Source organism: Lolium rigidum, chromosome 3 (assembly GCF_022539505.1).
Source record: "Lolium rigidum isolate FL_2022 chromosome 3, APGP_CSIRO_Lrig_0.1, whole genome shotgun sequence".
In the NCBI taxonomy this organism is placed as follows: Eukaryota; Viridiplantae; Streptophyta; class Magnoliopsida; order Poales; family Poaceae; genus Lolium; species Lolium rigidum.
The window spans coordinates 169,283,998-169,300,808 of NC_061510.1; the positions used below are offsets into that span (position 1 = coordinate 169,283,998).

At 42.8% G+C, this 16,811-nt stretch overlaps 1 protein-coding gene across 1 annotated transcript; it reads left to right on the forward strand.

The window, feature by feature from the left end:
- The first annotated feature begins 206 nt into the window (after window positions 1-206).
- Window positions 207-1,973, forward strand: LOC124695803. Its single transcript, XM_047228617.1, has 3 exons — window positions 207-780; window positions 937-1,033; window positions 1,545-1,973. The coding sequence occupies exons 1-3, from the start codon at window positions 207-209 to the stop codon at window positions 1,609-1,611; spliced, it is 738 nt and encodes a 245-aa protein (XP_047084573.1). The 3' UTR covers window positions 1,612-1,973.
- Window positions 1,974-16,811: the final 14,838 nt, after the last annotated feature.

A 16,811-nucleotide genomic window follows, 5' to 3' on the forward strand; every position in this document is an offset into this window, starting at 1 on the left:
GGATGACGGAGTAAATCTGTGTAAGCGACGCTCGGTAAGACCAGGAGAAGATCTGAGACGTCCAACAACATGATCTAAGGGTTGAGAGTGTCAAATCGCTGTGGTGGCTCCTAGGTAGGCAAGTTATACTGTTTACTAATACCCAAATGCTAAAAAGCGCTCGGAGGCTAGTTTACTCGTCCGAGCCCTCGCTTCTGATCCGTCCGATGCACTCGATCACGGCCCTACCGGGCGCGGCGTTCCGACAACCTCACCTGGCGGCCCCACCTAGGAGAGATTCCCCACATTTCCGATCCCCGCTGCACGCCGCCGCCGCACATCTCCACCTCCCCCGCACCGGCGACAACCTGCGCGACCAGGCGACCCTCCCGGCAGCCCGCATCTCAACGCCCCCTCGAAACCCACCTCACTGGCGCAGCCCCACCGACCCTATTTCTTCCCCGACGCCGCTTCCTCGCGCCTCCATTTCCGCATCCGTGCTGCTCGCCTTCCGGCAACCCGTTGAAGATGGCGGAAAGGCTCACCGGACGATGCACCAGCCGCCGCTGCTCGTTCGCGTCGCGGCATCAATCAAGCCCATCGACGGCCAACTCCTTGCCGTCCCCGGTCGCCACCATGGAGGGCAAGGGTCCGAGCGACCCAAGGGATGGGGACGCAGATGCGTGGTCCTGACGGTCGGAGCGACTACGGCTCTGCACCCTTCGACTCCTTCGATGGCCGCGCTTCCGCCAAACCATAGAGGCCCCGCGACTGTTTCCAGAGGCGTCGTCCGTCCTCAAGGTATGCCCGATCCTGTCCCAAAATCTGAATCGAACACTAGGATCTCGTTGTGTGCTCCGCTTGTGGTCCTAGGCTGTGCAATATATTTTGGCTACCGTGAACTTGTGGGCAAGTACAAATTCCTGTTCGCATCGTGAGTTAGATGATTTCCTGCAGGCAATGAATGGGAAGCTGATGGATATGGTGTTATGCCTCATGCAGTTTTGTGGTATCTTTTTCCCTGCTGCAATGTTGCTCTTCTTCACGGTCCAAGGTGATTCCATGAAGTTACAAGCTATATGTACTCTTGGGCTCTTTGTGCTCTATAAGTTGCTTCCATCTGGAAGTGATCGTTCCCAGCCATCCTTGTTAGAAGGGATGCAGACAGTTAATAGCTTTGTAGATCGTCCGGACCATGAAGTATTTTCCCAACTAAACACTTGTTTCATTAGAAAGTCATTCAGTATAAACTCTCGTTCGTTTGTACAGTTATGTAGATTAAGTCCCTTATTTTCCTAGTTGGAACTGTTTGTTTCAACCAACACTTCAACAAAATCAGTTCACCCAGTTGTTGGGTTTGTTCACACAAAAAACTTAATCACATTTAATTTTCTACAGTAAGTTGGCAATTGATAAAGATGTCAATTGGGGCAGTATGGATACCTCATGTCTGTGTACATGTCATGATGATTAACTGCAAAGAGAACCTTCTAATCTAGTGTATATTAGGGATTTATCATTTGTTTGTATGGAACATAGAAGTAATGTGTGGTCTATTTTTGCAGGAAGAAATGCACCATTGCCTGTTCCGGATGCGGCCAGAACCACTTGTGTCCTCGTGCACGGTTGTAGGCACTCACCAGACTCAATGCATGGCCTTTTGGTTTAGGTGCAGGAAGAAGAAGGTTGGCGGACCACAGACAACAAGCCGCTGCAGAGCATCCTTATTAAGTTGATTAGCCACTATAGTTTAAGTTGCTTTACGCTTTCTCTTGAGTTGCTTATATCGTTTCATTAAGTTGCTAAGTTGCTTTATTATCGTTTCATCCAAGTATTCTCTTTCTTCTAAGTTGCGGCATACAATAATTTGTTTGTTCGCACATGTGCTAAGTTGCTTTATTATTGTTTCATCCAAGTTTTCTCTTTCTTCTAAGTTGCGGCATACAATAATTTGTTTGTTCGCACATGTGCTAAGTTCCTTTATTATCGGTTCATCCAAGTGCTTATCCCATTTTCATTAAGTTGATTAGCTACTTAAGTTTAAGTTGCTTCCCACTTTCTTGCTTATCTCGTTTCATTAAGTTGATTAGCCACTTTAGTTAAGTTGCTTTATGCTTTCTCCTAAGTTACTTATCACGTTTTATTAAGTTGCTAAGTTTCTTTATTATCAGTTCATCCAAGTGTTCTTTTTTTTTCTATGTTGCGGCATACTATAGTTTGTTGGTTCGCACATGTGTTAAGTTACTTTATTATCGGTCCATCTGAGTGTTCTCTTCCTTCTATCCCATTTTCATTAAGTTGATTAGTCACTTAGTTGCTTCCCACTTTCTCTTAAGTTGCTTACCCCGTTTCATTAAGTTGATTAGCCACTTCAGTTAAGTTGCATTACGCTTTCTCCTAAGTTGCTTATCTCGTTTCATTAAGTTGCTAAGTTGCTTTATTATCGGTTCAAGTTCATCCAAGTATTATTTTTTTCTAAGTTGGGGCATACAATAGTTTGTTGGTTCGCGCATGTGATAAGTTGCTTTATCATCAACAACGTCTGGGGACCATTGGAACTGCAGTCTTTTTGTATCAAAATCTCCAATATACTATACAGCTGCTTGTGTATTTTGTTCTCCAGAGAAAAGGTTGTACTGTGGTACATGTGAGACGCGTGGCTACTCCCTGATGCCAATTATTCAGTATATTCAGGTAAAGTGCTTCCTTGTTGGTTGGCCTAGACTTGCTGCAGTTCAACAACATCTTGGATTAGAAAAGATTCAGAGGTTTGGCTTTGAGTTGGGAGGATTTTTTTCCTTTTTCATGTACAATAATATAACTTGATTTGTTGATTCTATCCCATGAATCAAATTGCTTAGAAACGGTATTAAAGCTCCGACCCGCCACTATTCGGCCTGGCTACACGGAGGGTTGAGCACCGGTGGTCTCAAAGAGATATTCACTTCAGCTTCTTGTAACTCGTGTTGCACCTTGTGTGGTGGATTCACACATCTGCTAAGTTGAATACACACAATTGCTAAGTTGTATACCCACCCACTAGTGCTAAGTTGCATACCCTACACCAGAGTGACAACAACTTACTTTTAGAGGGTGGAGCAACTATAGCATGCACGAAATGCAACTCAGTGGGGTTATGGTTGCAATAAAAAAAACACCATCAACTGCAAGTGAGAACAATTTGTTGCTACACACCTCTTAAGTTGCATACCCACAATTGCCTAAGTTGAATACACACAATTGCTAAGTTGTATGCCCACTAGTGCGAAGTTGCATACCCTACACCAGAGTGACAACAACTTACTTTTAGAGGGTGGAGCAACTATAGCATGCACGAAATCCAACTCAGTCGGGTTATGGTTGCAACAAAAAAAAACCATCAATTGCAAGTGAGAACAATTTGTTGCTACACACGTCTTAAGTTGCATACCTATTATTGTTAAGTTGTATACGCCTAATGCTAAGTTGTATACTCCTAGTGCTAAGTTGCATACCCCATTTGTGAAGTTGTATACCTCAAATGCAACTTAGTAGGGTTATGGTTGCAATTAAAAACCAATTGTAGCAAGTTGTTTCTTTTTATTAAGTTGCATCCATTTACCAACTAGGTTGTAGCTAGATCAAGCAAAGTTGCATGTTGGAGATGATAGGTTGCATTTGCCGATAGTAAATTGTTTTGCTTCACATCATTATGCCTAAGTTGTCTACCACTAGTACTAAGTCGGGTAGCACCATGTCTAAGTTGCCTATCACTACTATTAAGGTTGCTAGCACCATAATAGTGAAGTTGCACACCACTTAGGTTAACTTGTCTATCTTTGTGGCTAAGTTGCATACCATTAGTACTAAGTCCGCTACCACCATTGTTGTGAAGTTGTGCACCATTATCGTAAATTTGCCTACTGCGACATCTAAGTTGCGCACCAATTGTTATGTAGTTGCATATCGTTGCTACTAAGTTGGGTACATCGAAAACCAAGTTGCAAACGATACTAGTAGTACAAAGTTGCTTGTCTTAGTACTATGAGGTTGCCAACTGTTTTGAGTATCTCGAAAACTAAGTTAGCGACAAAACACAGAAAAATAATGAACTTGCCTATCACTTTGTCTAAGTTGTCTACCATTAGTACTAAGTCGGCTAGCTAGTATCTGTTATAAAAGCGACAAGCAAATAACGAATAACGAAACAAGAACACACGCAGGGGACACAAGATTTAACGTGGAAAACCCCTTCCAACACAGAAGGGGAAAATACCACGGGCGCCAGCCAGCAAAACTTCACTATATCGGGAGGTGTTTACAAACGCCGTGGGTTATCTTATAATCTGATAAACCCTAGCCGGCGGCTTACAAGATGTATATATAGGTGGTGCCAACGCTTCGGCCCAAGCCTCCGGCGACGGGCCTCGCTCCGCTCGTCAGAAGTTAGCCTCCCTTTAGTATATGAATTTGGATCACAATACAGCAAACTCCACCTTGAGACAAATTCCATCTTGTAGCATGAACTTCAACAATCTCCTGAAACAACAAAGGGAAAAACACTTGCTGGCGCCAACAGCCACTTGGGCTAAACAGTTATACCAACCAAGCTCGAGCAAAGCTCAAACTTGGAAACGAGAACTGGCTTTGTCATCATATCGGCTAGGATTATCATGAGTACTTATCTTGCATACCTTCGATTTACCTTGAGCAACAATGTCGCGAATATAATGGTACTTGATATCAATGTGCTTTGTCCTCTCATGGAACATTTGATCTTTAGTAAGGTATATTGCACTTTGACTGTCGAGAAAACAAGTTAATGCAAGAATCATCTCCACAAAGCTCAAGCATACAAACCTTTCAACCAAACAAACTCTTTGCAAGCTCCATTAATTGCTATATATTCTGTTTCGGTCGTAGATTGGGCAACAACAGGTTGTAACGTTGCCTTCCAACTCACAACACATCCACCAACAATGAACGCATAACCTAATCTGAATCCACATAGCCTACGAGTCTCTCACCGGTCTTGCCAAACTTCAAGCAAGGTTTGGATGTGCCACGAAGGTACTCGAAAATCCACCGAACAGACTCTCCAATGTTCTTTACCAGGATCGGCAAGGTATCGACCGACCAAACTCATAGCATATGATAAATCGAGACGAGAACAAACCATGGCATACATCAAGGAACCAACAAGCACTAGAATATGGAACTCGAGACATGTACTCAATATCTTCATCGGTACTAGGACATTGCAATGCCGACAATTTAAAATGAGAAGCAATTGGTGTACTAACAGACTTTGCATCATGCATATTAAAACGATGAAGAACTTTCTGAATGTAATTTTGTCGACTAAGAAATAACACACTAGATTTTACTTGTCTCTTGTAATTTCCATACCTAGTATTTTCTTAGCAGCACCAAGATCCTTCATCTCAAACTCACTACTTAATTGTGCTTTCAAAATAGTGATCTCTTTCTTGCTCTTGGCAGCAATCAACATATCATCAACATATAATAGCAAGTATATTGGTGATCCATTAACAAACTTGATATAGACACAACTATCATACTTAGATCTCTTAAACTCATGTGCAAGCATAAATGAATCAAACCTTTTATACCACTGTCTTGGGGGGATTTTATAATTTGCCACACTTTTCTTTGCACTTCTATCATTTGCCATTTTATGTGTCACTGACAGGTGGTGGTCATGTGGCAAATAATAGACACTTTCAAGAAAAGTGTGGCAAATCATAAAATATCCCCCTGTCTTGGAGACTGTTTCAGACCATAAAGGGACCTCTTCAACTTGCAAACAAGATCCTCCTTACCAGGTACAACAAAACCTTCAGGCTGGTCCATGTATATCTCCTCCTCAAGCTCACCATGCGAAGTGCAGTCTTTACATCTAGTCTGCTCAAGCTCAAGATCAGGCATAGCCACAATACCAAAGAATGCACGAATGGAACTATGCTTCACAACCGGAGAGAATACATCATTATAATCAATACCTGGAATTTGGCTGAAACCTTTTGCTACTAACCTTGCCTTATACCTCGGAGGCTCATTGGGAGACAAACCTTCCTTTCTTTTAAATATCCACTTACAGCGGACAGCCTTCTTTTGTTTAGGCAAGGGCACAACATCCCAGGTGCCATTCTTGTCAAGCGATTGCATCTCCTCTTGCATAGCGTAAATCCACTTCACGCGGTCAACGGATGCAACGGCCTCGGTATATGTAGCAGGTTCGATACCATGCTCCACCTGTTCAAGCACAACTCAAAGCATGATGAACAAGATTACATTCTTCAATTAAACGAGGACGCGGACCTTTGTTACGCCTCGGTCTATCGACGAGCAATGGAACTATTTGTTTGCCGTAAAATAGGTGGTGAGTGCTCGAACAACGAGTGTTATCATTTTCAACAACATCATTTTCTTTCTCCTCCACGTGCTCCACCCGCACGCTAATCCTCTCGTTGTTCATCATCGAATTATCGAAAAATCAACGAGCATCGTTAACATCCGTAGATGAACTCTTATAAAACATGACAGCCTCATTAAAGACTACATTCCTGCTATGCAAAACTTTCTTAGTTTCGGGATTCCATAACTTATATGCCTTAACTCCTCGAACCATAACCAAGAAACACACACTTAACAGACCCCGGGCTCTAGCTTTCCATTATCAACATGAGCATAAGCGATAGCAACCGAAAACTCTCAACTATGAATAATCAGCAGGTGAACCGGACCATACCTCAATAGGAGTTTTCTTATCAAGCGGAATACAAGGTGACCCGTTTATCAAGTAACAGAGCGGTGGAGGTCGCTCAGCCCGTAAACGTCTATGCATACCAGCATTGGACAACATGCAGCGAGCCTTGGAGATGATGGTTCTGCTCCACACCATTCTGCTGAGGAGTATATGGGATGGTGTGGTGCCTGACAATGCCTTCATCGCTGCAATAATCATTGAAAACAGTAGAACAAAACTCCATGTCATTGTCAGTACGAAGCAATTTAACTTTCTTTTCTCGTTTGCTTCTCTACCATAACTTTCCACTTTCTAAAAGCATCAAACACGTCGGATTTATGTTTCGAAAGAAAGGCCACACTTTTCCGGAGTAATCATCTATGATAGTAAGCATGTAATTTGCACCACCAAGAGAAGTCTTGCGGGAAGGTCCCCACACATCAGCATGCACATAATCTAAAATCCCTTTGGTGGTATGAACGGAAGCATTGAATTTAACTCTTTTATGCTTACCAAAAATGCGGTGCTCACGTAACTCAAACTTACTCAAATTGCAGCCATCTAGCGGGTCTCTCCCGTGCAATTCGCCATGCCATGTTCACTCATATGTCCAAGACGCATATGCCACGGATTAGTTTTACCGGGTTCATCGGGAATAATAGCAGCAGCAATACCAGACAAAGTGCTACCTCTAAGAACATATAACTTTGCAGAATTCATATCACCTATCATGTGAACGAGAGAACCTTTTGATACCTTCAGAACTCCGTTAGAACCGGAGTGTTTGTACCCATCAACATCAAGGGTACTGAGAGAGATCAGATTTCTGGCCATACCAGGTATGTGTCTCACATCTGTCAGAGTGCGTGTCATGCCATCATGCATTTTGATCTGAACGGAGCCAATGCCCACGATCTCACGTGGGTTGTTATCTCCCATACGCACAACATCTCCACTCGCACGAACTCATAAGAACTGAACCAGCTCTTTGTTACAACAAATATGAAACGAACATGCGGAATCAAGGATCCACTCATCATTACCGAAACACAACCAAACAAACACAACTAGGCAATCGCCATCGAATTATCACTCGGAAACAACAACGAGCCTTACCATCACCCTCGATTTGTTTTTCGGTTGGTAAGTGCCGTTTCTTTTCTCTTTGTTCTGCAACTTCCAACAATCATCAATATTGTGGCTAGTTTTCTTACAATACTTGCAGAACTTACCATCACGTCCCTTGGACTTTGAGCGACCTCTGTCGGTCTTGCTCTTATCTCTGTTGTAGTTGTTGTTTCTGTTCTCGGTCCTGCCACGGACCTGCAGTTGCTTCGCCTTAGATGACGAACCCTCCGCTCGCACCATAGATTTCAACTTTTCCCTCTCGCTGGAGGGCCTCATAAACTTCGGCAAGGGTTAGTTCATCACGATCGTATAACAAGGTGTCTCGAAAATTCGCAAAAGAATTAGGCAACGAGACTAACAAGTATAAGAGCTAGATCCTCATCATCATACTTTACCTCCATGGACAACAAATCGAAACGATCTCTTTCAAGATCGATAGGTGATTCATCATTGACGCACCTTCTTGCACCTTGTGCGAGAACAACTTGATCTTCACGTGCATCTTATCGGTTAGATCTTTGGACATGCGGATCGATTCCAGCTTTCAACCACGAGCCGCCGCGGATTTCTCAGCCCAGCACTTCCCGCAAGATATTGTTGGATAGATGAAGCTGAATTAAAGAAAAGGCCTTACGATCTTTCCTCTTTTCATCGTCGGTCCAGTGTCTTGGCATCTTTCTTGCCAAATCCATCAAGAGCTTCATCCGGATCGAAGATTGGGTAAGGATCGCCCTCATCTTCACTTGCCACAGAGAAAATCTCGTGGTGTAATCCAAATTCGCGGTAGATCGAACTTCAAAGAAGACATGTCGCAAAACCCTAGATTGAAACACGGGCTCGATACCACTTGTTATAAAAGCGACAAGCAAATAACGAAGAACGAAACAAGAACACACGCAGGGGACACAAGATTTAACGTGGAAAACCCCTTCCAACACGTAAGGGGAAAAACCACGGGCGCCGACCAGACAAAACTTCACTATATCGGGAGGTGTTTACAAACGCCGTGGGTTATCTTATAATCTGATAAACCCTAGCCGGCGGCTTACAAGATGTATATATTCGGCCCAAGCCTCCGGCGACGGGCCTCGCTCCGCTCGTCAGAAGTTAGCCTCCCTTTAGTATATGAATTTGGATCACAATACAGCAGTATCAATGTTGTGAAGTTTTGCAACATTGTCGCGAAGTTGCCTGCGCCTAAGTTGTGCATTGTTTGTCATAAAGTTATATTTTCGCGGAAATTCAATTCGGCTCCCGGGTGCGTATGCTCCCTCTACCAAAAAAGCATACTTCGAAATGTCAAAAAATTTAGATAAAAAATTCTACATGTATATCTCCATGATGTATGTGCATTCACCAAGTTTCACGAAAAACCGATATTTTTTATGGTCTATGTAAAAAGGAGAAACTTTATCTTGTGAAAAGCATTATTTTTAGAACTAAATTTTGTCTTTTTTACACATGTCACATGATAAGTCGATTTTTTATGAAACGACTTTGTGAGTGTGTAGCACATGAAGATGTACGTACGAATTTTTTGTTTCAATTTTTTTGAAATTTAAAATGTATGTAAGATGCATTTCAAAATATAGGGAGCATATGCAACCATGTTCCAAAACACCACTCCCGTTGCTACTAAGTTGTCTACCTCAGAATGCAAGGTACCAAGGATACTATTAAATATAGTTGGCAACAAGTAGTGCAAAGTCACAGGTTTAGTATTATGAAGTTGTTCATTGTTATTGGTAGGTGAGTATCTAGAAAACTAAGTTGGCTACAAAATATAAAAAAAATGTAATGAAGCAACTATTTGTACTAAGTTGCTTTATCCGCAACACTAAGTTGCTTTTTTGAAAAAAAAATTGTCGAAACATATACAAATGAGATCTAGTTTCGAAGATCTAGTCGCGAGAGACCCAACGGTGAAAACGGATCGCAATTCGAACATACGGCTTAGGAGTTATGACTTTTTTTAAAAAAAGTTACATCTAATTAAATGTGCATGTGATGTGATATCTGTATGCTCCACTTTCTATATTTAGGATGAGGGCTAGATTGGACAAACGAGCCCCCGGAGGCTCCCTAGTCACGTCCTTACTAATATCATTCAGGCAACACACCGCTATCACCTCATGCTTATGCTTTTAGCCACTGAAAGTTACACATCAGTACTTGATGCCCAGAGGTATATGGGATCGCAATAGTCTTCGAGGGAAGTAAAATCCAAAATTATTGATTCGACACAAGGAGAGCCAAATAATATATATAAGCTTTAACAAATGAGTTATCAATTCACCTGCACCCGAAAATAGACTTACTCGTAACAGTTTATCAGTACTAACAGTTTTATAGCGGTGATAGTAGTTGTAACGGCCTCGGGTAGTACCTCTATTAGATTTGTTTGTGCCTTCTCTTTTGTCCATCCTCATACATCATGCATCATATCATCTATGTTTTAACTGAATAAAATCATTTTATAAACCCTAAATTATTTTATTTTCCCTCTCATATGGGTTATATAATAAAACCCTTCTCTCTCCTTTTCTTTTAACCAAACCCTAAAACAGTTTTGAAAAGAAAGGACACCGAAAATTTTAACGAAAATCTAACCCTAACCTCCCTGACCCGTTCTCTTCCTCTCTCTGGCCTCTTTCTTTTCCGAGCAGCCCAACACCAACCCACCGGAGGCAAGCCCACCTTACCTTCCTGGCCCGTGTACCCCTTGGCAAACGATGGAGAAACTTCTCTGTCCTCTTCTTCCAGTGTGCTCCACCTCTATGACCACCGCCACCACCTCCTCCCCGCCTGCTCCCTCCCCACCGAGGCAGCCCCCTGGGAAACCCTAGCCTCTCCCCTTTTTCCCATCCTCGCGCCGCCACCCCTCTCCCCTTTCTCTTTTCTCTGTGAACGACACCAAAGGGAAAAGTCCCACATTACCACCTCCACCCCACCATGGCGCCGCCTCTCCAGGACGTCCCTCAGCGAACTGAAGCCACCCGCAGATTCGCATCGTCGTCCTCGTCATCCCCTCCAAAGGAATCGAGCTAGGAGCCACCCTATCGAGCGCAAGGTCGCCAATTCTCCTCGCCGGCCGCCACACTCCGGCGATGTTTACGGCCGTCTCCGACCTCCTCCTCCATCTCCGACGTTCTCCTCGTGTTCCTGGTGAGCTTGCGCCCCTCCTGGACCTCCTCCCCTTCCGATTCCCGTCCTCAGCCATCCCAGCATCGTTGACCTCCATTAACCGCCGCAGGAGCTCGACGCCGGCGACTCTCCGACGATCCCCTGGACTCCGCACTGCCTCCATCACCTTCCCCGCGTCGAGCCGCACCCCCGACGCCGTCTCACCTGTCCTAGTTCGCCCGGAACCTCCAGATGACCAGAGCTCTTTCCGACATGGCCTTCATCATGGAGCTCCGCGTGTGTCTGCTTCATCTTGCCACGCGCCCATCTCTTGACACCATCAGACTAACATCACAGTGGTAAACTGCTTCCTCTCTGATCCTTGAGGTTATGAGTTCAAATCCCCATCCGGCTGTAAAATGCCACCCCTTTTTTAAATTTTTTTCGACCTGGCAGGTGGGGCCCATTTGCCAGCCACTGCCAGATCAACCTCAGCACCCGCCGTCCCAGAGCCCCGTCATCTCCCTGGCCCGCTTGTCATTGACTGTGGCTAGCTGTTCATGGGTGAGAATGCCCCTGGCCTTATTCCGTTTTTCTGAAAATTTGCAGAAAATATGTTTATCTTGCTAAAATCATATCTCCTAATCCGTAACTCGGATTAACATGTATTTTATATGTTTTTCAATCAGAAAAATGCAAGGATCATGAATATGACATCCATATGTATGTTTGCATCTCACATCATGTCGTGACGTGATAGTTATGCATGTTCACTTAACATATATGCGGAGTATTTCGGAACACCGACATGGTTTTCCCCGCTTCGTTCAACATTGAAGTAGCTCATCCTTGCCATGATATGCCATGATAATCAACACTTAACTTTGACGGTAGAAAATGCAACTCCAACCTTAATTATTTGCCGGGGTTCCGACTCTGATTAATACGGATAAGTGCATCGCATCATATCTGCCATGCCATGCATATCATATCTTGATCATGCTGGATCTTCTTTATCCGTAGTAGTAAGACTTGCATGCGTTGTTTGTCCAGCATTTGCTTCTTCCCGGATAGCATCATGAAGTGTTGATGTGAGATACGACGAGTTCTCCGACAAGTGCATCTGCAGCTTTCCACAGGCGATCCCTCTCTCTTCACCTATTTTACATTTTGCTCCCCCTCGCACTGCTATACATAGGTTGCGCTTCTTTATCGAGTCATGTGTCCTATTCCACTTGTTTACCCTAATAATCCTATATGTATCATTCCTTACCCATAGCCGTTGCTTGATGTTGAGCCTTGCGAGTCGTAGGCGTGTTTAGGCTTTGTTGTTTATCTCGGTCTGTTATTGGGATATGTTGGGTTGTTGGGAGGTTATCACATGCTATATCTGTTGTTGGAGATACACATGCTTTACTTATTTGTTAACAACTAAAATGGTAAGCAGAGGCATCTGTGATCCCCTTTGCGAAAGCATCAGAACTTTGACTCGCTAATGTCCCCTAGGACCCGAGTTCTTGTTATCTGTTCCGAGATTGAGCGCTCTACCCATAAGTGGGGATTCACTGGGACCCCCCTCACCCATTACCTTTTCTCAAGTCAGTTGAAAAGGGGGCCACAACCTTGGTTTTATTTGGCGCATGTATGTTTATATACTGTTGCCTTCGGGTGTTTACTTCCTGTTGCATTCGGGTGTTTATATTATGTACTGCACTGCATAATTGCTAGACGACTTATCTAGTGCTTGGCCGTTAGTGCCCGCCTAGACGCTGATACGTCCAATTTGCATCACTATTTTATATCATAATTTGCTGTTATTCATTGATATATTTCATATTTGGATATAATACTTATGTTATTTCATCTATTTTGCATGTTTCATGATTATTGGAGGATCGCGCACCGGAGTGCGGGATTCTCGCTGGAAAAAGCACCGTCGAATGCAATATTTCGGAAGATCAACAATTGACGGGAATTTCACGAAAACTCCTATTTTTCCGGATGACAAAGGGAGCCGGAAGGGGGAGAAGAGGGGACCCGAGGTGGGCCCACCCCATAGGCCGGCGCGGCCCAAGGCCCGGCCGCGCCGCCCTATGAGGAGGGGGCCCACAGCCCCTCTCGCCTCCTTTTCTTCGCGTACTCCTTCGTCCCGAAAACCTAAGCCGAGGGGGTACGTCGCGAAGAGTCACGGCCCGCCTCGCGGGGCGGAGAACACCGAGAGAGAAAGAGCTCTCCGGCGGGCAGGAATCCGCCGGGGAAATTCCCTCCCGGAGGGGGAAATCGACGCCATCGTCACCGTCATCGAGCTGGACATCATCTCCATCACCATCACCATCATCTTCATCATCATCACCGCCGTCTCCACCGCTGCACCTCGTCACCGCTGTAGCAATTTGGGTTTGATCTTGATTGTTTGATAGGGGAAACTCTCCCGGTGTTGATTTCTACTTGTTATTGATGCTATTGAGTGAAACCGTTGAACCAAGGTTTATGTTCAGATTGTTATTCATTATCATATCACCTCTGATCATGTTCCATATGATGTCTCATGAGTAGTTCGTTTAGTTCTTGAGGACATGGGTGAAGTATAAATGTTAGTTGTGAAGTATGGTTGAGTAGTATTCAATGTTATGATATTTAAGTTGTGGTGTTATTCTTCTAGTGATGTCGTGTGAACGTCAACTACACGACACTTCACCTTTATGGGCCTAGGGGAATGCATCTTGTACTCGTTTGCCAATTGCGGGGTTGCCGGAGTGACGAAACCCGAGCCCCCGTTGGTATATCGATGCAGGAGGGATCGCAGGATCTCGCAGTTTAAGGTCGTGGTTAGATTTATCTTAATTACTTTCTTGTAGTTGCGGATGCTTGCAAGGGGTATAATCACAAGTATGTATTAGTCCTAGGAAGGGCGGTACATTAGCATAGGTTCACCCACACAACACTTATCAAAACAATGAAGATTAATTAGCCGTATGTAGCGAAAGCACTATACTAAAATCCCGTGTGTCCTCGAGAACGTTTGGTCATTATAAGTAAACAAACCGGCTTGTTCTTTGTGCTAAAAAGGATTGGGCCACTCGCTGCAATTGTTACTCTTGCACTTTATTTACTCGTACTTTATTCATCTGTTACATCAAAACCCCCTGAATACTTGTCTGTGAGCATTTACAACGAATCCTTCATCGAAACTGCTTGTCAACACCTTCTGCTCCTCGTTGGGATCGACATTCTTACTTATCAAAGATATTGCGATACACCCCCTATACTTGTGGGTCATCAAGACTATTTTCTGGCGCCGTTGCCGGGGAGTGAAGTGCTATTGGTAAGTGGAATTGGTAAGGGAAATTTCTACTGTTTGTGCTGATTTTATTTCTGCCCGTCGCTATAACTCATTATGGAGAGATCTTCTCTTGAGTGTTTATTTGGGAGATCCACTACTACCGCAAAGGTAGTGGATGAGGCGCCGGTAAGGAAGAATTACCATACAAAATACCTATGAAAATTATTGAACGTGTAGTGGGTAACCGTTATACGGGGATGGAACTGTCCACCCCGGAGATCATTTACTCGTTTTTACATGAATTATGCGGTCTATTCAAGTGTGCAGGTATTGCTATGGATGAAGTGAGGAAGAAACTATTCTCTCGTATCGCTCGTCCGGTAAAGCGGCGCATTGGTATAAATTACTCGGATAATGGGGATTCTCTTGAATGGAATGATATTGTGCCCCGGTTTTATTCTAAGTTCTATCCTCCAAGTGAGATTCACAAAGATCGGAATCGCATATATAATTTTTGGCCTCATGAAGGAGAAAGTATTGCCCAAGCGTGGGGGAGATTGAAGTCTTTAATGCTCAAATGCCCCATTCATGAGCTTCCTGGTAATGTTATTATTGATAATTTCTATGCAAGACTTTCTTTTCAAGACAAGACCTTGCTGGATACTTCTTGTTCTGGATCATTTACAAGCAACAAGGAAGAGTTTAAAAGGGACCTTCTTAATCGGATCCAAGAAAATACTGAAGGATGGGAGAACGACAAGGATAGAGAATCAGGTATAATTTATGATTATAAATGCATTGAAGCTTTTATGGATACTGATAAATTTCGTAATATGAGTGCTACTTATGGTCTTGATTCTCAAGTTGCTGCAAATCTTTATAAAGCTTTTGCTTCTCATTATGAATTGCCTAAGAAGAACTTTGATAAGTATCATGAACCATATAAAGATAAAATTGATTCATCTATAAATAAATGTGTTGTAGTTGAAACTGTTGATCATGTTATTCATGAAGCCTATATTGAAAAAAATCCTTTCCCTGCTAAAATGAAAGAGTACTCTGTTATAAATAGTGCGGTTCATAAAAGTGAAAAGAAACCTATAGAACCTGAAGAACAAATAAAAGTTGAACCTGTTGTTGCAATTGTTAAAGATCTTGTGACTGAAAATATAGAAGATGGTCATATTATTTTCTGTGAAGATGCTTCTAATATTGTTTCGCATCCTAATAAGTCTAGGAAAGCTAGTGTTCCTATGCTATCCGTTAGAATTGGTGATCATTGTTATTATGGATTATGTGATATTGGTGCAAGTATTAGTGCTATTCCTTATGAGCTTTACACGGAGATTATGCACGAAATTGGTTCTTGTGAACTTGAAGATATTGATGTGGTTATTCGGCTGGCTAATAGAGAAACTATCTCTCCAATTGGTATTATTCGAGATGTTGAAGTTCTATGTGGTAAGATTAAATATCCTCGCTGACTTTTTGGTACTTAGTTCTCGCTGCTAGTAAATATTGTCCTATCATTTTTGGTAGACCTTTTCTAAATACATGTGGAGCTATTATAGATTGCAAGAAAGAGAAAATTTTGACTAAATTTGCTGGTGAATCTTATGAGTTTAACTTCTCTAAATTTACCAAAACTCCTTATAAAATTGACTCGCCTAATAGTGATTTTAAAGTTGAACAAGTGTGCATCTATTGTTCTTGCTCCTAATAATCCTTTGCAAGCAACATTTGGAGAATAGTGAGAGTGAAGTTTTTAGGGAAGAAAGAAATGAGCTTGATGAAATTTTCCTTCGTCAACCTATTCTTAAGCATGATTTACCTAGGTGGAAGATCCGGGTACAACACCACCACCAAAGGAAGATCATGTCTTTGATTTAAAACCATTGCCCGATAATCTTAAATATGCTCATATTGATGATAAGAAAATATATCCTGTTATTATTAGTTCTAAGCTTTCGAGTTTGAAGAAGAAAGGTTATTGGAAATACTCGAAGAAACACCGAGGTGCTATTGGCTACACTCTTGATGACTTGAAGGGGATTTCTCCCTCTATTTGCCAACACGCCATTAATATGGAAGATGATGCGAAGCTCGTTGTTGAACCTCAGCCGTCGTCTAATTCCTAAAATGAAGGATGTGGTAAGAAATGAGGTATTAAGACTCCTTGAAGCTGGTATTATATATCCTATTGCCGATAGTAGATGGGTTAGTCCTGTGCATTGTGTTCCTAAGAAAGGAGGAATGACTCGTTGTGCCTAATGATAATGATGAGCTCATACCTCAAAGAGTAGTTGTAGGTTATAGAATGTGCATTGATTATCGAAAAGTTAATAAGGTTACTAAGAAAGATCATTACCCTTTGCCTTTTATTGATCAAATGTTAGAAAGGTTATCTAAAAATACTCATTTTTGCTTTCTTGATGGTTATTCTGGGTTTTCACAAATTGCTCTTAAAACTAAAGATCAAGAGAAAACCACTTTCACTTGTCCCTATGGAACTTATGCTTATAGGCGTATGCCTTTTGGTTTATGTAATGC

Excerpts from the sequence above, each read along its gene's own strand:
- LOC124695803 (XM_047228617.1), top strand. The coding sequence starts at position 207 with ATGCACTCGATCACGGCCCTACCGGGCGCGGCGTTCCGACAACCTCAC. Across the intron at positions 781-936 it reads AGGCGTCGTCCGTCCTCAAG|GCAATGAATGGGAAGCTGAT; the intron begins GTATGCCCGATC and ends GATTTCCTGCAG. Across the intron at positions 1,034-1,544 it reads GCTCTTCTTCACGGTCCAAG|GAAGAAATGCACCATTGCCT; the intron begins GTGATTCCATGA and ends CTATTTTTGCAG.